This window comes from Oncorhynchus gorbuscha, linkage group LG01, assembly GCF_021184085.1.
Source record: "Oncorhynchus gorbuscha isolate QuinsamMale2020 ecotype Even-year linkage group LG01, OgorEven_v1.0, whole genome shotgun sequence".
In the NCBI taxonomy this organism is placed as follows: Eukaryota; Metazoa; Chordata; class Actinopteri; order Salmoniformes; family Salmonidae; genus Oncorhynchus; species Oncorhynchus gorbuscha.
Genome location: NC_060173.1, coordinates 100,901,347 through 100,923,092, shown reverse-complemented (window position 1 = coordinate 100,923,092; position 21,746 = coordinate 100,901,347). Strand labels below are relative to the sequence as shown.

At 42.3% G+C, this 21,746-nt stretch overlaps 1 protein-coding gene across 2 annotated transcripts in view; it reads left to right on the top strand.

Moving 5' to 3' along the window:
• Positions 1-1,937: 1,937 nt before the first annotated feature.
• bard1 (BRCA1 associated RING domain 1) overlaps positions 1,938-21,746 on the top strand; it is a 29,770-nt gene continuing 9,961 nt past the window's right edge. The window contains exons 1-9 of one of the 2 annotated variants that reach the window (XM_046367803.1): positions 1,938-2,171; positions 2,320-2,376; positions 2,503-2,657; positions 4,019-5,127; positions 5,917-5,997; positions 6,928-7,103; positions 18,127-18,253; positions 18,480-18,612; positions 20,193-20,285. In XM_046367803.1, coding sequence (XP_046223759.1) covers positions 2,083-2,171; positions 2,320-2,376; positions 2,503-2,657; positions 4,019-5,127; positions 5,917-5,997; positions 6,928-7,103; positions 18,127-18,253; positions 18,480-18,612; positions 20,193-20,285 — 2,020 coding nt within the window. In that variant the 5' untranslated portion in view covers positions 1,938-2,082. The remainder of the gene's footprint in view (positions 2,172-2,319; positions 2,377-2,502; positions 2,658-4,018; positions 5,128-5,916; positions 5,998-6,927; positions 7,104-18,126; positions 18,254-18,479; positions 18,613-20,192; positions 20,286-21,746) is intronic. The other variant, XM_046367804.1, reaches the window with a different exon arrangement.

Sequence of the window (21,746 nt, the reverse complement as noted above, 5' to 3'; positions counted from 1 at the left end):
GTGCACCAGTGTCTAGTTAGCTCTGTGCCTTGTGTTCCTATCTCAATGTCAGCAAAGGCTTGCTCTGTCTCTGATATTTTACTTTTCTGTGTCATTGAATCAATAAACAGTTCATCAGCGTTTGACTCTTTGATTGACATTTCATCTTCACTCACTGTGTGTACTGTTTTATCCATCGTAAGCTCTGCATACTTTTGCAAAGTGATTCAATTTACCACATTTAGTACACTGTTTGCCGTTTGCTGGGCAATTTCCTTGTTCGCCACGCACTTTGCATCCACAATATCCCCACATGTTTTGGAGCGTTTTGAGTCTGTATCGTTATTTTGGAGTTATGTCTCTCTGTTCTAAAACACACTCTCTGTGCACCGGAGGTGTGCTTTGATGTCTGCCTGACTGCATGTACTGCGCTCTTGCTGCCGTGCAAAATGGTTTTCATCTGAGCCTGTGCTCGCTTGTAAGATCTGGCTATGTTGATAGCTTTATCCAGCGTTAGCTCAGACCCAACATTCAAAAGTTTCTCTCTCACTCGTGGTGAGTGTATTCCAAATACAATACGGTCCTTGACCATCTCATCCTTGTTAGCATAATCACAGTCTTTCACAAGCAGATGCAGCTTTGTCACAAACTGTTCAAAAGACTTGCTAGCTCCCTGTACTTTCTCATGGAATTTGTACCTAGCGAAAATCGTATTGTTCTTTGGCGCAACATATGCTTCAAAATGATCGTAGTATGTTTTCAGTACATTTGATTCAGCCTGGTAAGTGTCCATGTGTAAATATCTCTCCCTTTTTCACCGATCCAGAGGAGCAGGTAGCTGCATTTTTCCTCTTATCCTCTGTCCTTCAGAGGACCCGTGAACAATGGCTCCACATGCTGTTTGTACTTACGCCATGCATCGGGTAAGTTTGTAGACTCCCAGTCCATTCGAGGTGAAGGAACTCCAGAAAAACCCTTCTTGTAAGACCTTTTACTCTGACACCATCTCTTGTTTTGCACACTTTGTACAAAATAATAAAATGCAGTGCTACAGGATATTTCTTAACGTAGCTCTTTATTAGCTAGCTATAACTGGCATGTTCATGTATTGCCAACCAGGTTCAAAATGACCATGACCTAACCATTTGGGTGGTCTTAACCAATCATAGCACAGTATGATATGGCGGTAAAATGCTTCCAATTACAATTCAGTATGTTTACACATATGAATATTACGGCAGGTATTATCCGGTCTGTCCGGGCTAAAGCGGCTGGAATCCGAGCTAAAGGTAAAGACCGCTAGCAGTGGCTAACAATGACTAAATAGCTAGTAGCTAATTAGCTGACTAGCTTCTGAAGGATGTTCCAGTTATAAGGTCTGAAAAATAGCAGATCTGTACCACATTGGGTGAGGCAGGTTGCAGGAAGGTATATTTAATTCAAAAATTGAAAAAAAGAGAGATTGAAATATAATGAAATGTATATAACCCCCCTACATGGGACATAAACAAACACGTCTTACTGCTGCGCCATCTTGCAATTAAGAAGTTGGATTTTGTGGCCTATATACCTATGGGGATAAAGGGCACTGCTAAGGTGGAGAGAAGGACCAGGAAGATATAAATCATTGTGGATGCTGCAGAGAGGTTCCTGGGGCTGAAAGATTTCTTGGCGAAGGAGTTGTCACAAGCCGTACCACCCTCTCAGGCCCTACAGCCTGAGAAGGGAGACATGGAGATTTGAAGGAAGAACTGGGATTTTTGTTTTGTCAATGTATTATTTTTATTTGGGTGGATTAAGTTAGTTTCCCTATTACGTATGGATTTTCTTTTAACCTTGTTTTGGTTTCAACCGGTCCAGTTGGTGGCAGCAATACACCCTTCTCGGTTGTGAAATCCAAAGAAGAAGAAAAAGAGGGCGGGAGGGAGGGGTACGCAGTTACGTCACGGGCAGGCCCTTGTCCCTGACGCTTTGGCGGGAGAAGCGAAAAAAACTAAGAAGTGAAGCTACCGCAGCAAAACTCAGCTTTAGCGTCATTTCAAGATATCAAACGTGTACGAATATAATTTCGAAATAGTGGAAAACGTAGCTACATTTCGTTAAATGGATCCTGATCTTTGCACCGACGAAGGCTGGACGAAAACGAAGGAGGCTGTCGCGCATTTTCGAAAACTTCTGTTGTGCTCAAAATGGTAAACACGCTACATTTAACTTGACTTATTTATTATGAAACTGGACATGCTTGGCTGCTTGTTGCTAACTAGTTGGGGTAATTTATAATACTAGCGAGATCTAACTTACATGATTATGGTCATGTCATGATATACTTTGTCATTCCAGTTCAAAACTGATGAACGAACCTGTGTGCCTCGGGGTTTGTAAACATATGCTTTGCAGGTGAGTGGATGCTGTCCCACTTGGAGTGGCTAACTTGGTAGAAGCAGATTGTTGTACATTACTTGGCTTGTTATTTTACTATCCTGAGGTTATCAATGACTTGTGATTCTTTGTACTAACTACTAGGTCGTGTGCTGGTCCTCAGGCTGGAGAGGGATGTGTGGTGTGTCACAGTCCTGCCTGGGTGAAAGACATTCGGATCAACAGACAACTCAGCAATATCACAGAACTCTATGGCAACCTAGACTCACTGCTCAATCCCACTGGCTCCGATTACTCCGGTATGTTATTATTAGAAAATACAAATAACTGTATTGTCCTTTAGTTAGAATGGAAATGTTTCTACTGCTTTTCCCAACACCCCCAGATTATTATATTATAATGACTGTGCCTGTCACTGACCATGATAATTAGGATACGGACACACCGCTAGTGTTTGCTGGCCGAGAGTATTTATAACCCCTGAACAGAGTGCAGGCTGTAATTTGTGAAAGAGTGCTGACCAATTTCATAGAATGGAATCGGGTGAAAATGTTGGCAGTCAGATGTCTACAGTGGGTGGTTCTTAAAACACAGCAGACTAACGCTAGATCCACATTCAGTGTGACGTGCACAAACCTTAAGATAAAGGAATTACAGACAGCACTGAACTCTTCCACGACCTAGATTCACTGTTTATTCCCCCGAACGTCTGTGACTGTTCACTCAACATTATAGTTATGACTGCTTTCACTTTGTTTCCCCTGTAGGTAGGTACAACTTGTAGGATATTAATGATAGTATTCCTTGAAGAAGACGAGTAGGCGGCATGTAGCCTAGTGGTTAGAGCGTTGGACTTGTAACCAAAAGTTTGCAAGATCGAATCTCCAGGTAAATATCTGTTGTTCTGCCCCTGAACCAGGCAGTTAACCCACTGTTCCTAGGCTGCCATTGAAAATAATAATTTGTTCTTAACTACTTGGCTAGTTAAATAAATAAATAGGCGGCCAGTGCTATACACTTTAGTAACCTATTGACAAAATATACCGTATTTACAAAATAATACATACCGGAGCAGTCAGAATTGTACGTCAGGATGCACAACTGCAACGGGTGGTGCATCCTGACGTACAATTCTGACTGCTCCCATATGTATTCCTTTGTAAATATATTCCATTTTATTACCTGCCATTCAGGGGCCTACCTTTCCACTGCCCTCACCCCCCCCTCCCATCATAATCCCTGTTAATGACAGTAATGATGCAATGCCATTATGTATGGTGGTGTTTAGCTTCTATACTTGAGCTCTAACAAACGGGTGATGTTCATGTTGCCGCAGTGGTAGAGGAACACTGACGGGCAGCTACATGCCCCTCTGGGTCACCAAATTAGATACTAGCTAGCTTGCTAGGCAGAACAGGCTGGATGTGTGACAAGTAAGGTCGCGTGAATGAATGCAGCGCAGACAACCAAACACAACCACGGGTGAATCGAGTGGAATACAAATTGTGCCATGACAAGGAAAGAAAACATTATAGTGCTGCCTTACCGCTTGCTTTCACATATGCCATTATAGTCTCTGTCCTTAGCTTAGGTGAGACGTTTTGATGTGTGGTTTCAGTTTGTCCTACCAGTATTTTTCTCTTTCCTGTACTATTTTCAGATGCCCTTCCCATTACACCACCAGCACAGTCTGATAAATCTGTCTTAAAGCACAAGAAGAACTTCAAGATCTGGTTTAGTCCCCGCAGCCGCAAGGTGCGCTGCCGGGTAGAGAAGCCTGCGGTTGTGCCTCTCCCGGAGGCTGGGAGTGGGACTGTGAAAGCTGCTCCAAGACATCCTGAGACACTACCTGAGTCTAAAGGCAAAGACCTGTCTGTCTTCAACTTCAACTCCTCCTCCCAAGACTCTGGCTCCTCCTCTCCTCAAAGGGCGACTAACTATGAAAAGAAGAAAGCGACTAAGAAGACGAGAAATGGTGGTGGTGTCAGGAAGCCTGCAGCTGGGGGTGGGCAGAAACCAACCAAGCATGAAGAAACCAAGCAGAATGTCAAGACACAGAGGCTGGAGGCAATCAACCAGCAGTGGGGCTTTGGCGGAGCGAGAGAAGGAGATGTCGGAGAGGAAGAAGAGCAGGTCACTGCAGAGGGAGAGCACAGGTCTAGTAAAAGAGTTTCCTTCCAAAGTCCAGCCACCTTGCCTGCCACTGCGGCGCCTCAGACGGAGGATCTCCCTCAGGGGAACAACATAATCCTCAGCCCCAGCAGAAGCATCCTGAAGGTGGTTCAGCCAGGAGAGAACGTCCCACTCTCTGAGGACCAGGACGGTCCAAGCCCACACACCACCCCTTCTCAGCTGGATAAGATATCTGCAAAGCAGCACTCCAAACCAAATGAAGAAATGACTAAAAACCCTGACCTGCCCTCCCCTCCTAAGCGCACTCCCAAAAGATTCTGTGTGGAAGATAAAAACATCTCACAGTGTACCCCAAAGAAACCCAAGGCATCTCCTGGCCAGGGTAGACGTCCGGCAGTGGACAGGGTTGTACTCCCAGCCATGCATACCTCGCCCTCCCCCGCTGCCAGCCCCAGACAGGGTCGAACCTCCACCAGCACCAGGATATCCAGAGAAGGAGAGCAGCAGTGGGGCAGTAGTCTGTGTTCCCCCGCCCCCCTGGGGAAGAGATCCCCGGGCAGACTGTCACAGAACAGCCCAGCGGTAGTGAAGAGAAACCACAAGGGGGAGACACCCCTACACCTGGCAGCAATAAAGGTGAGATAAACATGACTTGGGTCACAGGCTCAGGGTCAGTTGTTAGACTTGTCAAATTGTAGCAGCTGATCCCAGACCTGCTGCTATTATCAATCATTCACAGCGTTGGGACATTGATTACCTCGGGAGGATCCATGCAGGGATTACAGCAGTGTTTACAGGGCTTATGTTAAGCTCCCTGCTATTCTCCCAGGGCTGGGAAGGGAATGCTTGTCTGATCAGTAAAGAGTAGTGCTATGGGCCATGAGAGAACCACACCGCACAACCAGGTAGATTTATAAATTCCGATTTAAGCTAGATTCACAACAAGGCACCCAGAACCTTAAACTACAATAGTAACATAACCTTAAACTACAATAGTAACATAACCTTAAACTACAATAGTAACATAACCTTAAACTACAATAGTAACATACCCTGGGGAGACTGTCTGCTTCCCAAATGGTACCTTATACCGATGTAAAAGTACTGCACTATATAGGGTTTAGGTTGCCATTTGGGACACAAACTGACTCTGTACCTGTGAACCTGATTGATGATCACTGCATGCCCCATGATGCCTGTGTAGGATCAGATGCTGTGTTTGGAGTACATGTTGACATGTCTCTAACACCTGACCCTAGACATGTGGCCTGATGCATCTTTGTGAACCTCACAGAGTAATTGATTGATCATAGCAGCTGGTCTAAGATGATTTTGGATCAGCCAATGTGTTTGAATGGCATGTTCATATCTTTTACAACTGACCCTAAACCTGTGGCCTGTGTCCTCTCTCTGTCACCCCTGCAGGGTGATGTGGAGACCGTGAAGGAGCTCCTAGACCAAGGGGCTGACCCCAACCTGAAAGACAATGCTGGATGGACACCGCTGGTGAGTGAAGCCTTGTCTCCTCAGTCTCTCCTTGTCTAGACAGAAAATACATCCAATCATATACATCAAGGGACAGATGGGAATACAGGGCAGCGGTGTCAAACTCATTTTGTCCCGGGGGCTGCATTCGGTCCGGAAGGCCTCATTGAAAACTGGTTGTATTTCCTTGCCGTCAAAGTTTGATTTAGAAATTTCCGATGCTCCCTGACTATCTAGCTTTCATTTCAGTGATTTTTAGCGGGCTTGACACAAACTTTATGAATGTAGGTCCATTGTCATTTCTACACAGTTTTAATTTGGTTTTAGTCATTTTAAAGTATATTGTGTTCGTTCCTCCCCAACACCTTTTGTACAAATTTTTACTCAAACTACCCTCGGCCGGATTCGACCCCTTCATACGGGCTTCATGTTTGCCACCCCTGATTTACATGTTGGTATAGCATGCCAGTCTTTAACTTTGCCCTGCCCGATAGAAGCACTGTTATACGTATGCATACAGTATTACAAATCTATGACTTTTGGCATTTTTAAATGGATACTTAGACATTTTTGCAAATTGCCCAATTATCTACTTTTTCAGAGTCCAATCAACTTGTGGAAACCATTTTTGTTTTTCTGTGTTCAATTTGAAGGAAGTTAGAGATAGTTTTGTGAGCCAATGCTAACTAGCGTTAGCGTAATGATGAAGTCTATGGGTATCTTATTGCGCTCGTGCTAGTTAACAAGTTCCTTCAAACTGCATGCAGAGACACAGAATTGGTATCCACGAGTTCCACTGACTCAAAATTCCGAAGTATCCCTTTAACAGCCTCATTGAATATTCAATGTCATCAGTGCTAGTATGTATTACATAGTAATAGAAGACCGTATGCAAGAGGAAGGATGCAGTTACTGTATAATATATGTAATAACGGTGCTCCTGTGTTACAGCACGAGGCATGTAACCTGGGCCACCTGGGTGTAGTGGAGGTGTTGGTGGAGAGGGGAGGCGTGCTGTTGAACACACCAGGCTACAAGAACGATTCTCCTCTACACGACGCTGTCAGGAACGGACATACTGGCATCGCCATGCTACTGCTGCAGCACGGGGCTTCGCAGAGCGTCTTGTGAGTATGATTGAATTTATGTATTATTTTTTTAGCCACTCTTGTGGCCCATCCCACATGGCATTATACACATTAATATGGTAGAGCATATTGTGAGTATGGAAGAATGCACACTGATATCCGCAGCGAAACCCTTAGTCACATACAGTGGGGCAAAAAAGTATTCAGTCAGCCACCAATTGTGCATGTTCTACCACTTAAAAAGATGAGAGGCCTGTAATTTTCATCATAGCTACACTTCAACTATGACAGACAAAATGAAGAAAAAAAATCCAGAAAATCACATTGTAGGATTTTTAATGAATTTATTTGCAAATTATGGTGGAAAATAAGTATTTGGTCAATAACAAAAGTTTATCTCAATATTTTGTTATATACCCTTTATTGGCAATGACAGAGGTCAAACGTTTTCTGTAAGTCTTCACAAGGTTTTCACACACTGTTGCTGGTATTTTGTTTAATAATAATAATAATATAATATATGCCATTTAGCAGACGCTTTTATCCAAAGCGACTTACAGTCATGTGTGCATACATTCTACGTATGGGTGGTCCCGGGGGATCGAACCCACTACCCTGGCGTTACAAGCGCCATGCTCTACCAACTGAGCTACAGAAGGACCACATTTTGTCCCATTCCTCCATGCAGATCTCCTTTAGAGCAGTGATGTTTTGGGGCTGTTGCTGGGCAACACGGACTTTCAACTCCCTCCAAAGATTTTCTATAGGGTTGAGATCTGGAGGCTGGCTAGGCCACTCCAAGACCTTGAAATGCTTCTTACGAAGCCACTCCTTCGTTGCCCGGGCGGTGTGTTTGGGATCATTGTCATGCTGAAAGACCTAGCCACGTTTCATCTTCAATGCCCTTGCTGATGGAAGGAGGTTTTCACTCAAAATCTCACGATACATGGCCCCATTCATTCTTTCCTTTACACGGATCAGTCGTCCTGGTGCCTTTGCAGAAAAACAGCCCCAAAGTATGATGTTTCCACCCCCATGCTTCACAGTAGGTATGGTGTTCTTTGGATGCAACTCAGCATTCTTTGTCCTCCAAACACGACGAGTTGAGTTTTTACCAAAAAGTTATATTTTGGTTTCATCTGACCATATGACAAATGCTCTCTAGCATACTTCAGACGGGCCTGGACATGTACTGGCTAAAGCAGGGGGACACATCTGGCACTACAGGATTTGAGTCCCTGGCGGCATAGTGCGTTACTGATGGTAGGCTTTGTTACTTTGGTCCCAGCTCTCTGCAGGTCATTCACTAGGTCCCCCCGTGTGGTTCTGGGGTTTTTGCTCACCGTTCTTGTGATCATTTTGACTCCACAGGGGTGACATCTTGCGTGGAGCCCCAGATCGAAGGAGATTATCAGTGGTCTTGTATGTCTTCCATTTCCTAATAATTGCTCCCACAGTTGATTTCTTCAAACCAAGCTGCTTACCTACTGCAGATTCAGTCTTCCCAGCCTGGTGCAGGTCTACAATTTTGTTTCTGGTGTCCTTTGACAGCTTTTTGGTCTTGGCCATAGTGGAGTTTGGAGTGTGACTGTTTGAGGTTGTGGACAGGTCTCTTTTATACTGATAACAAGTTCAAACAGGTGCCATTAATACAGGTAACGAGTGGAGGACAGATGAGCCTCTTAAAGAAGAAGTTACAGGTCTGTGAGAGCCAGAAATCTTGCTTGTTTGTAGGTGACCAAATACTTATTTTCCACCATAATTTGCAAATAAATTCATTAAAAATCCTACAGTGTGATTTTCTGGATTTTTTTTCCTCATTTTGTCTGTCATAGTTGAAGTGTACCGATGTTGAAAATTACAGGCCTCTCATCTTTTTAAGTGGGAGAACTTGCACAATTGGTGGCTGACTAAATAGTTTTTTGCCCCACTGTATGTGACTGGTTACAGGATCTGAGGCATTTGTCGCCTCAGATGCCATTGCCCCAACTGTAGACCAGGTGTTTTTAGAGCTGCATTCCGTTTTTTGTTACCTTACAAAAATGTTTAGTTTCAAACTTATACTTAATGTCAGGAACACTAAATATATGTTCTCTAAAATAGAGATGGTCTACATATTTATGAATCGATTGATATTCCCAACGATGAGTTTCCCGCCTATAAAGATCTGGGCTTTTTGATTGTCGATTAAAAAAACATGCTGGTGAGCTATAGTACAATAATTGGTACCGGCGTTGAAAAATCATAATCGGTCGACCTCTAGTCTTAACATCAGACAGGATGGCATTGTCTCCTTCAATCCTTGCAATGGCTACTGCTATAGGTTTCAGGAGTTTCAGGCTGCTTACCACTCTCTCCCAAAATGCATCATCCAGGAGGATCCTCTTGATGGGGCAGACTGTGATATGGCCATTTCTTAGTGAGACTCCTTCCCCTCCGGGAGACTGTCAAACATATTGACAACACCACCCCAACGGGTGTTGCTGGGCAGCTTCAATGTGGTGCTATTATTCTTCTCACTTTGCTTTGTTGAGGTATTGCTATAAATTGATGACCCTTCACATACTTAATCATTTCGTTGGCTCTCTTGTAGAGTGTATCCATTGTTTTCATTGGCATGCTGTCCTTGAGGAGCAGATTCAATGCATGAGCAACACAGCCAATGGGTGTGATGTGAGGATAGGACTACTCCACTTTAGACCAAGCAGCCTTCATTTTCGCAGCATTGTCTGTCACCAGTGCAAATACCTTCTGTGGTCCAAGGTCATTGATGACTGCCTTCAGCTCATCTGCAATGTAGAGACTGGTGTGTCTGTTGTCCCTTGTGTCTGTGCTCTTGTAGAATACTGGTTGAGGGGTGGAGATGATGTAGTTAATTATTCCTTGCCCACGAACATTAGGCCACCCATCAGAGATCATTACAATACAGTCTGCTTTCTCTATGATTTGCTACAACTTCACTTAAACTCTACATCCAGCAAATGAGTAGATAAAGCATGTCTGGTTGGAGGGGTGTATGCTGGGCAAAGAACATTCAGAAATCTCTTCCAATACACATTGCCTGTGAGCATCAGAGGTGAACCATTTGCATACATTCATCAGCATTTCTCTGACTACGTTCCTCCATTGAGTAAAAAAAAACTTCTGATTCCAGAAGGACCATGAGCTGTTGCTATCGATAAGGTGTCCGATTCATCATTTTCACTTCGAATAGAAGTAGAGGGACTTTTGTCCAGAGGCTGCTTGTTATGAGCGCTGAGGGAACTTTATGCTCTTGGCCAGATGATTCTGCATCTTTGTTGCATTCTTCACATATTATTTTGAACATTATTTGCAAATGTACACAGCTTTTCCTTCTACATTAGCTGCAGTGAAATCTTTCCAAACATCAGATAGTGCCCGTGGCATTTTCCTGTTAAGATTTTTTTAAATGAGTAAAACAAATACAATTCCATGAACAGATAAATGGTTAAGCAGTTAGATTAAACAACTCCTTTGTAAGATAAATGTTTTAAAATGAAACATGTATGGAAACAGGAGAATTAACACTCCTCAGTTAGCAGACTCAAGCAAGCTAAAACCCACATGGTAGCAAAAACAGAAATTGATAAAAGTTTGAAATTATTTAAACATACTTTGCTGTAGGCTACTATTTACTAATTTAAAATATATATATATAATCTCATATAAAATATATTCACCCCACCTGGTATTGTAATAAAAACTTACCAGAAAGCATGTACTCCATGGCGCAGTCCATGTAGTAGTTTGGGCTCCATAGTATCTCATTAGTGTGCAAGTCCTGGAGAATCAGCTGTACATATGATGGAAGAATGCACTGTGCATGCAGAGGGTTGCAATTCCATTGAATTGGGGATAGTGTAGCCTAAATATGCCGTAATACCTAGAATTTCCTTATGTGTATCCTACAAAAAAAGGTTCTGTGCTATAAGCTAAACTTTTTGATGAATTTAAGCAAAGTTCCCAAATTCCAGGGCTTAACTTCCCAACCCTTTGCCACCCTATGTACCATTTACAAATACCATGAGTTAATTTTTCATGATCTGCGGTAGCGGACAGCCAGAGTCACAATTCTAGTTGGACAGCCGGACACTGATTGGTTGTTTGATGGTCAAGTGGTTTGACCTCATTGGGCAGGTTGGCTTAGAATACATCAGCCAGTGGGGTGGGAAGGTGCTGGTGTGTGTGAGGACACTCTCATATTATTTGATGCTGATAAGGTGGCGGTCGTTAACTGAGTGTTGAAGGAACAATTACCTATATATTCTCCCCTTCTATCTTCTCTCTCCTTCCATTTCTTTTTTCGCCCTCTGTCTTTTCTCTCTCACCTTCCCTTCTCTCTTCCCCACTGCTCAGCATGTTGATGTGCTGTAGTGGGTGGTGCCCGGGGCCTTGGCGACGGAGGTTAGCAACAGCAGATTTACTCAAGTTTACCCTGCCTGCCTGCTAGTCGTCTGCAAGGCAAAAGAGACAATCTGTCATGATGCCACAAGACAAGTGCAACCCTTCCCTGTCACACACTATCAATGAATTTAGTCTACACAAACACACACACAGGGATGATCACACGCTGCCTCAGTCTGGTATAACTAATCTTTCAGGGACAGACCCACAATTCAGTCCCACTCAAAATCCTGTTTTCCCTAACCATTGCCCTAACTCTATCATTAACCCCAAAACCAAATTCTACTCTAAATCCGTAGAAAAATAATTTGACCTTGTGGGGACGAACAAAATGGGAGGAATGCATAAAGGTCTCATGCAGCCTTTAAAAAAAAATCTCAATATCAAATATTTTCTGTGTGACAATTAAGTACCTTACCGTCATAGTTTTCAATTAAAATCGTCAAAAATTAACAAAAATAGCTTCTTAGCAAAGAGCAATTTCTCAAGCAAGAATTTTGTGAGTGGGGAGTGGAAACAGAAAACTAGCTGTTATGGGCAGAGGTTTGGGAACTCTTTCTTATTGGTCTAACTCATTTACCACCTGGTGATGTCACCACTCAACTCAAACCAACTCAAACAGGCAGTTATTTTTTAAACTGCTATTACACTAAAATGGTATTATCCTAATATTTCACAGTATTATTCCAACCTCAGTGTAGACAGGCAGAGATGCATACAGTTGAAGTGGGAAGTTTACATACACTTAGGTTGGAGTCATTAAAGCTTGTTTTTCAACCACTCCACAAATTTATTGTTAACAAACTAGTTTTGGCAAGTCTGTTTAGACATCTACTTTGCATGACACAAGTCATTTTTCCAACAATTGTTTACAGACAGATAATTTCACTTATAATTCACTGCATCACAATTCCAGTGGGTCAGAAGTTACCGTACACTAAGTTGACTGTGTATTTAAACAGCTTGGAAAATTCCAGAAAATGTCATGGCGTTAGAAGCTTCTGATAGGCTAAATGAGATAATATGAGTCAATTGGAGGTGTACATGTGGATGTATTTCAAGGCCTTCCTTCAAACTCCATGCCTCTGCTTGACATCATGGGGAAATCAGCCAAGACCTCAGGAAAAACAATTGTAGACCTCCACAGTCTGGTTCACCCTTGGGAGAAATTTACAAATGCCTGAAGGTACCACGTTCATCTGTACAAAAAACAGTACGCAAGTATAAACATCATGGGACCACGCAGCCGTCATACCGCTCAGGAAGGAGAAGCATTCTGTCTCCTCGAGATGAACGTACTTTGGTGTGAAAAGTGCAAATAATTTCCAGAACAACAGCAAAGGACCTTGTGAAGATGACCAAGGAAATAAGTCTTATATCGACATAACCTGAAAGGCCTCTAAGCAAGGAAGAAGCCACTGCTCCAAAACCGCCATAGAAAAGACAGACTACGGTTTGCAACTGCACATGGGGACAAAGATCGTACTTTTTGGAGAAATGTCCTCTGGTCTGATGAAACAAAAAAAGAACTGTTTGGCCATAATGATCATTGTGTTTGGGGGAAAAATGGGGAGGCTTGGAAGCTAAAGAACACCGTCCCAACCATGAAGGACAGTGCTCTTCACAAAATAGATGGCTGCATGAGGATGTAAAATTATGTGGATATATTGAAGCAACATCTCAAGACATCAGTCAGGTAGTTCAAGCTTGGTTGCAAATGGGTCTTCCAAATGGACAATGACCCCAAGCATCCTTACAAAGTTGTGGCAAAATGGCTTAAGGACAACAAAGTCAAGGTATTGGAGTGGCCATCACAAAGCCCTGACCTTAATCCTATAGAAAATTTGTGGGCAGAACTGAAAAAGTATGTGCGAGCAAGGAGGCCAACAAACCTGACTCAGTTACACCAGCTCTGTCAGGAGGAATGGGCCAAAAGTCAGCCAACTTATTGTGGGAAGCTTGTGGAAGGCTACCCGTAACGTTTGACCCAAGTTAAACAATTTAAAGGCAATGCTACCAAATACTAATTGAGTGTATGTAAACTTCTGACCCACTGGGAATTGGATGAAATAAATAAAAGCTGAAATAAATCATTCTCTACTATTATTCTGACATTTCACATTCTTAAAATAAAGATCCCAACTGACGTAAAACATGGCATTTTTACTCGGAGTAAATGTCAGGAGTTGTGAAACTGAGTTTTAAATGTATTTGTTTGGTGTAGGTGTATGTAAACTTCCCACTTCATACATACATGCATGCAGTAGCAAGAAAAAGTATTTGAACCCTTTGGAATATTTCTGCATAAATTGGTCATCAAATTTGATCTGATCTTCATCTAGGTCACAACAGCAGACAAACACATTCTGCTTAAACTAATAAAACACAAACAATTATATGTTTTCATCTCTTTATTGAACACACCGTGTAAAAATTCACAGTGCAGTGTGGGAAAAGTATGTGAGTCCTTGGATTTCTAACTGGTTCATCCTCCTTTTGGCAACAATAACCTCAACCAAATGTTTTCTGTAGTTGCAGATCAGACCTGCACAATGGTCAGGAGGAGTTTTGTACCATTCCTCTTTACAAAACTGTTTCAGTTCAGCAATATTCTGTTGATTTTCTTCTGTGTTTTGGGTCGTTGTCCTGTTGACCTTCAATTGGCAGACAGATAGCCCAACATTCTCCTGCAAAATGTCTTGATAAACTTGGGAAATCATTTTTCTGTTGACTATAACAAGCAGTCAAGGCCCTGAGGCAGCAAAGCAGCCCCAAAACATGATGCTCCCTCCACCATACTTTACAGTTGGGATGAGGTTTTGATGTTGGTGTGCTTTGCCTTTTTTTTCACACAGTGTTGTGTGTTCCTTCCAAACAACTCAACTGTAGTTTTTAAATATTTGGTAGTAGCACTGTGTATGTACGTATGTACGTACATACATACATACATAAACTCAGCAAAAAAAAGAAATGTCTTCTCACTGTCAACTGCTTTTATTTTTAGCAAATTTAACATTTGTATGAACATAACAAGATTCAACAACTGAGACATAAACTGAACAAGTTCCACAGACATGTGACTAACAGAAATTGAATAATGTGTCCCTGTACAAAGGAGGGGTCAAAATTAAAAGTAATAGTCAGTATCTGGTGTGGCCACCAGCTGCATTAAGTACTGCGGTGCATCTCCTCATGTACTGCACCAGATTTGCCAGTTCTTGCTGTGTGATGTTACCCCACTCTTCCACCAAGGCACCTGCAAGTTCCCGGACACTTCTGGGGGGAATGGCCCTAACCCTCACCCGCCGATCCAACAGGTCCCAGACGTGCTCACTGGGATTGAGATCTGGGCTCTTTGCTGGCCATGGCAGAGCAGATATTCCTGTCTTGCAGGAAATCATGCACAGAACGAGCAGTATGGCTGGTGGCATTGTCATGCTGGAGGGTCATGTAAGGATGAGCCTGCAGGAAGGGTACTACATGAGGGAGTAGGATGTCTTCCCTGTAACGCACAGCGTTGAGATTGCCTGCAGTGACAACAAACTCAGTCCGATGATGCTGTGATGACCCCTCCACCTCCAAATCGATCCCTCTCCAGACAACAGGCCTCGGTGTAACGCTCATTCCTTCAACGAAAATCGCGACTCGTCAGTGAAGAACACTTTTTGACAGTCCTGTCTGGTCCAGTGACGGTGGGTTTGTGCCCATAGACAATGTTGTTGCTGGTGTAATAGCCTTTCTCAGCCTATTGCGGACAGTCTGAGCACTGGCGGAGGGATTTTGCGTTCCTGGTGTAACTCTGGCAATTGTTGTTGCCATCTTGTACCTGTCCTGCAGATGTGATGTTCGGATGTACCTGATCCTGTGCAGGTGTTGTTACACGTGGTCTGCCACTGCGAGGACAATCAGCTGTCCGTCCTGTCTCACAGTACGGACATTGCAATTTATTGCCCAGGCCACATCTGCAGTCCTCATGCCTCCTTGCAGCATGCCTAAGGCATGTTCACGCAGATGAGCAGGGACCCTGGGCATCTTTATTTTGGTGTTTTTCAGAATCAGTGGAAAGGCCTCTTTATTTTCCTAAGTTTTCATAACTGTGACCTTAATTGCCTCTGTAAGCTGTTAGTGTCTTAACGACCGTTCCACAGGTACATGTTCATTAATTGTTCATTGAACAAGCATTGGAAACAGTGTTTAAACTCTTTGCAATCAAGATCTGCGAAGTTATTTGGATTTTTACAAATTATCTTTGAAAGACCGGCTCCTGAAAAAGGGATTACATTTTTTTATTTTTGAGTTTACATGCATACATTACCAGTGAAATGTTTGGGGACACCTTCTCATTCAATTGTTTTTCTTTATTTTTACTATTGTGGAATAATAGTGAAGACATCAAAACCATGAAATAACACATACGGAATCATATAGTAACCAAATAAGTGTTAAACAAATATATTTGAGATTCTTTAAAGTAGCCACTCTTTGCCTTGACAGCTTTGCACACTCTTGGCATTCTCTCAACCAGCTTCATGAGGAATGTTTTAACAATAGTCTTGAATGAGTACTCTCATATGCTGGGCACTTGTTGGCTGCTTTTCCTTCACTCTGCGCTCCAACTCCTCCCAAACCATCTCAATTGGGTTGAGGTCAGGTCTTTTGATGCAGCACTCCCTCACTCTCCTTGGTCAAATATCCCTTACACAGCCTGGAGGTGTGTTCTGGGTCATTGTCCCGTTGACAAACAAATTATACTCCCACAAAGCACAAACCAGATGGGATGGCATATCGCTGTGGTTGCCATGCTGGTTAAATGTGCCTTGATTTCTAAATAGATCACTGACAATTTCACCCGCAAAGCACCATCACACTACCTCCATGCTTCATGGTGGGAACCACACATGCAGAGATCAGCCGTTCACCAACTGTCTCACAAAGACGTGTCGGTTGGAACCAAAAATCTCAAATTTGGACTCATCAGATTAAACAGACCGCTCGAAACATTCAGCTTGTCAATTCTTCTTACAAAAACAAGTGGTGATGAAGTCAATCTCTCCTCTACTTTGAGCCATGAGAGATTGACCTGCATATCATTGTTAGCTCTCCCTGTACATGCATATCATTGTTAGCTTCCGGTATACTTTTAATGGCCAGCCGTGCTGCCCTGCTCTGAGCCAATTATAATTTTCCTAAATCCCTCTTTGTGGCACCTTACAACATGACTGAACAGTAGTCCAGGTGTGTCAACTAGGGCCTGTATGAACTGCCTTGTTGATTGCGTTAAGAAGGCAGAGAATCGGTTTATTATGGACAAACTTCTCCCAATCTTAGCTAATGTTGTATCAATATGTTTTGACCATGACACTTTACAATCCAGGGATACTCCAAGAAGTTTAGTCACCTCAACTTGCTCAATTTCCACATTATTCATGACAAGATTTAGTTGAGGTTTAGGGTTTAGTGAATGGTTTGTCCCAAATTACAATGCTTTTAGTTTTTGATTGCATTCTGGGTTAAACTTGCAAGCCCTACACAGTAGGGCAGTATTCAATATAAAAAGGTATAACCAAAACAAAACACGAGAGATGTATATTTTTGTTGGTGTAGAAAAATGTAAAAAACAAGAGAAACAAGGCACTCTCAGACAGACACAATGTTTTTTTTGGCTTTCACAGCTGATCGCTTCGCTTTCCCAGCTCCACTCAGAACTGCACAGAGCCATGCATCGGGTGTTTCTGGTTCTTCTGTATGCCATTGTCTTGGCTTGGATCCTCACACATCATATATGTATCATGATCAATAAAAGATGATCTCAATGGGGTATTTACTTACAGATATAACAACTGACAAAACATCTGGCCTATTCATTTATAGCAAGGTTTGTCTTATGTAGATGGAGGAAGTTTGAGAATTCATTTTTATAAAAAGTAAAAATAAAATGGACAACACTGTGCAACTACTGTACTCTGCATTCAGATCTGAATTGATAAATTAATGCATTTTCCCTTATCAGTATGAAAGGCTTGGTTTCAGTGGTTACCCACACCCCTTAGATACACACACTACACCTCCTACCCAAAGCAATTTTCCATGCTTTTCATATCCTTTCACTGGGAACGTGTGTGTGTGTGTGTGTGTGTGTTTTTGTACATGTTCGCGTCTGCAGTATTTGTGTGTCTATCTGTGTGTTGGGGGGGGGTGTTATGAATCCAATTGAAATATTTTATGGACCAGTGGACCTATTAATTGTCCCCCAGGTGTTATCTTTGCTGACGCCTAATCTTTATGCACCAACCTGTTCTGCTTCTCCCTCTTCCCCTCCTTTTTCTCATCCCTTCCTTCCCCTCCTCCAGGAACGTGCTGTTTCACTTTGTCTTCTGTGTCTCAGTGTATCGCGCTGCATTGCTGTTCACTGGATCCACATAGCCCTATGTCAATCCATGCACTAATATATTGTATCATATTGTCACCGATGAATGACTTTGTTACCATCCATGTCTGTATAACCCTAATCTTAGCACCCAGAATGATGCATTGCTGTCCGGCTGCTAGATGGTACTAGTCTGTGTATCCGGATACCCAGACAGTTTTGACATGGTTCAGGTTTGTGACGGAGACAGTCTGTATCTCTATCTAACAGGAATATGTTTGGCCTTCGCCCTGTGGACTATGCCGTGAGCCCAGAGATGCAGGCAATCCTTCTGGCAGCCTCTGAAGGACCCCACCCAGTCAACTCACCTCTCAGTCCTTCACCCAGCCTCAATAAGGTATGCCCATCAGCCCATCATTGTTCTCACTCAAAAGCAATGTTACATCAACCATTACCTTCTAGCTCTGCGTTAACTTATTCCAAATTATACGACTATGGAAAGAGCAGGAAGTTGTTTTATTTTATACCTTTTTTATTTATTATATACAGTAAGTTGCAAGAGGGCAACAACACATAAAATATGTCATTTAAAACCCATGGTGTGTGTCTATGTTCTGTTACAGGCCAGTGAAGGTGTGAGACTGGAGGAACAGGCAGTTGTACTGGGTAGTAAACTGTCCCAGTCCCAACAGACCCGGCTGGCCAAACTGGGACATCTCCTGGGAGGAAAGAGGGCAGACGCCTTCTCCTGCTCTGGTAACTTACCTGTCCACTATACCTGTACCCATCAACCTGTACACTGCCACCTGCTACAACACATTTGATACTAGCCTGCTCCCAGATCTGTTAGTTCTGTCGTGCCAAATCCTATGGCAAACATTTGTTTGGCATGTCAACGACCAAATAGGAGTTGGCAATGCAGCACAAAGAGATTTGGGTCCAGGCACATTTTGGGACTTAATTCCTGGTTACTCCCAACCACTCTAGGTTTGATTAAGAAACAGAAGACTCACATTTGTCGTATTGTGAAAGGGTTGCAACATCACTTATTACATACAAGTAGCTACATTTTTGGAATCTTAGTGATACAGAGTAACAGGGAAGGCAGTTTGTTAGTTCTTTGGTAATGGCAGTTGGAACAGAGGACAGGGCTGGAAAGTAAGTGAAGTAATTCCTCATAAGGTGTTTGTGACTTCTGTTGTGATGATCGTTAGACTACAGGGCTTTGGGTAGTAAAGACTTCAGTGTCTCATATTATTTAAAGTGAAGGCAGAGCAAAGCTCCACAGCATGTAAACCACAGAGTTTAGCCCCGAGATACAATTAAGGTCATTTTGCAGCCTGTCAGCCACAGAGCCTTGTTGACTGCAGAGACATTTACATTTAATTTAAGTCATTTAGCAGACGCTCTTATCCAGAGCGACTTACAAATTGGTGCGTTCACCTTATGACATCTTGCTATGTTCATACAAATATTTACACATGTTAAGTTTGCTGAAAATATATGCATTTGACAGTGAGAGGACGTCAAAAGTTTTGACATTGAAGGGTTTTTCTTTTGACTATTTTCTACGTTGTCGAAAAATAGTGAAGACATCAAAACTATGAAATTACACATATGGAATCATGTTGTAAATATTTGAGATTCTTCAAATAGCCCTTTGCCTTTAATTGTTTTTTAATTTTTATTTAAATGTAACTTTTATTCAACTAGGTAAGTCAGTTAAAAACAAATTCTTATTTACAATGATGTTAAACAAATCAATTAATATTTTATATTTAAGATTCTTCAAAGTAGCCACCCTTTGCCTTTGACAGTTTTGCACATTCTTGGCATTCTCTCAACCAACTTCATGAGGAATGCTTTTCCAACAGTCTTGAAGTTCCCAGATATGCTGAGCACTAGTTGGCTACTTTTTCTTCACTCTGCGATCCAACTCATCCCAAACCATCTCAATATACATAAAAGTCTCATTGTCTAAGCCTGGTGTGAATGAGGCTGATTCCGGTGCCGGTGTTGCAATCACTCACAACAAAGACATTGCCGTTATTTTATTCAAGTAATATTTTGGAGAAGGCTATTCTACTAAAATTGTATTCAACTGTCTATTTATTTAGTAGGCCTAAATTGATATTACATTTTCATAACTAGGCCTAATTATCAGATTGTAACTGTTATAAACTGATACGAAACCAATTGAATGCACTGGCATGCATTTGATGTGTACTAACCCATGAAATGGCAGACATTAGTTGATATGTGCTGTATCCATCACTACCCATGCACTAAAATACATCTTTGGATGACCTCCCGTTTTTCTTCTCCCATTCCTCTAGTCACTCATGTGGTGGTACCAGACGGGCCGATGCCCACCACCCTGTCCACTCTCCTTGGCCTCCTGAACGGCTGCTGGGTCCTCAACTTTAGCTGTAAGAAACGTTCACCTCTGCCTCCTAGGCCTACAGTAGCCTGGCCTACAACTCTGCCTCTTACTATACCTTCAGCCTCTATGAACTTATGTCTAAGTATCTTACTATTCTTATAAAGGCTGCATCCCAAATGGCACTCTTTTCCCTCATACATTAACTTTGACCTTGGTTCTGTACTGCTTCTTTCAAATGTGTGTCTATGTATGGTTTATGTATTCTAATGAGAAATATAATTATACTGTAAAACTGTCCATATGTTGTGTAATATACTGTACATGGATACATTGGGCATTAATAATATATCATTTCAAACCCTTACATTTTTACATGATCGATGTCAGGCATTCAGAGTTATCCTCAACCCTCTGTTTCAAGTATGCTTTAAAGCAGTATGGATTTATACTCCATAATAATCTAGATGGAGAAATATGCCTACTTTTTATTCATCTTCCCTTGCATTATCTGCTGTTTCCTTGCTTTTGGAAGAAATGCATTTGCTTTTGTACTTTGTCTTTTATCTTCTTTATTCTATGTCATGCAGTGTCCTGAGAGGCATGAAGTGTTTGTTCAACAGGATATTGTAGATATTACGTGTCGGGCATACAGGCAAATACAGTGGATTGAAATAGGGGGGTTTGAGAATTGTCAGTGGACCTAGACGTCAAAATTGGTAGAAATCAAAGAAAGAAACTCTCTTCTCTTGTGTTTGTTTCCTACAGAGGTGAATTTATAAGTGGAAACTTTACCATTTCCATGCAGTTTTATATCTATTCCTAGCGGCAACCATAAAATATACTAGATATTCACAGGCAGTCTACCTCAAAAGGGAAAAAGGTGACTGTCATCAAGGTGTCTGATGCCTTGGGGTATGTGTGTCTTGTCTTTTTAGGATTGAGAACATTTTTATTATTCCCAACACCTCTCTCTCCTCCACGGAGGATGAACACTTGACACAGCCTGTCTACCCTCAACAACAAGTGTGCCACGCTCCATCCCTCTGTCTGTCCCTCTTTCCATGAACCCCAGTCTCTGGTGGTGGGGCTAACTAGCTGGCCCTATCTTCCGAAGCAGAGTGGAGTGGGAGCCTGGATTAACCCCGGTATCTCTTTCCCCCCTGCCAAGGCCTCGCAGGGTCTCTCGAAATGAAAGCTGCAATTAAGGGGGATTAGTAAATGTAATTATGCTTGATGACTGCTTTGGACACTGTTTGTGTGTGTCAGACAGTGTTGTGTGACTGTGTAGTATGGTCATATGGGAAGTGCCCTCATGAGAAAATACATTGTAGCTGCCACTGCCGCAGTTAGGCAGTGATCAACATGGCACTGTTGTATTGATAGCATATATCATCATGCCAAGCACAATGGCATCATGAGACATTCAAATGGAAAACACTTGGTAACCTTGCAGATTGTCATTAAGCTTTAGGCCATGTTATTTGCATGTAGTAACTAATGTCCATAA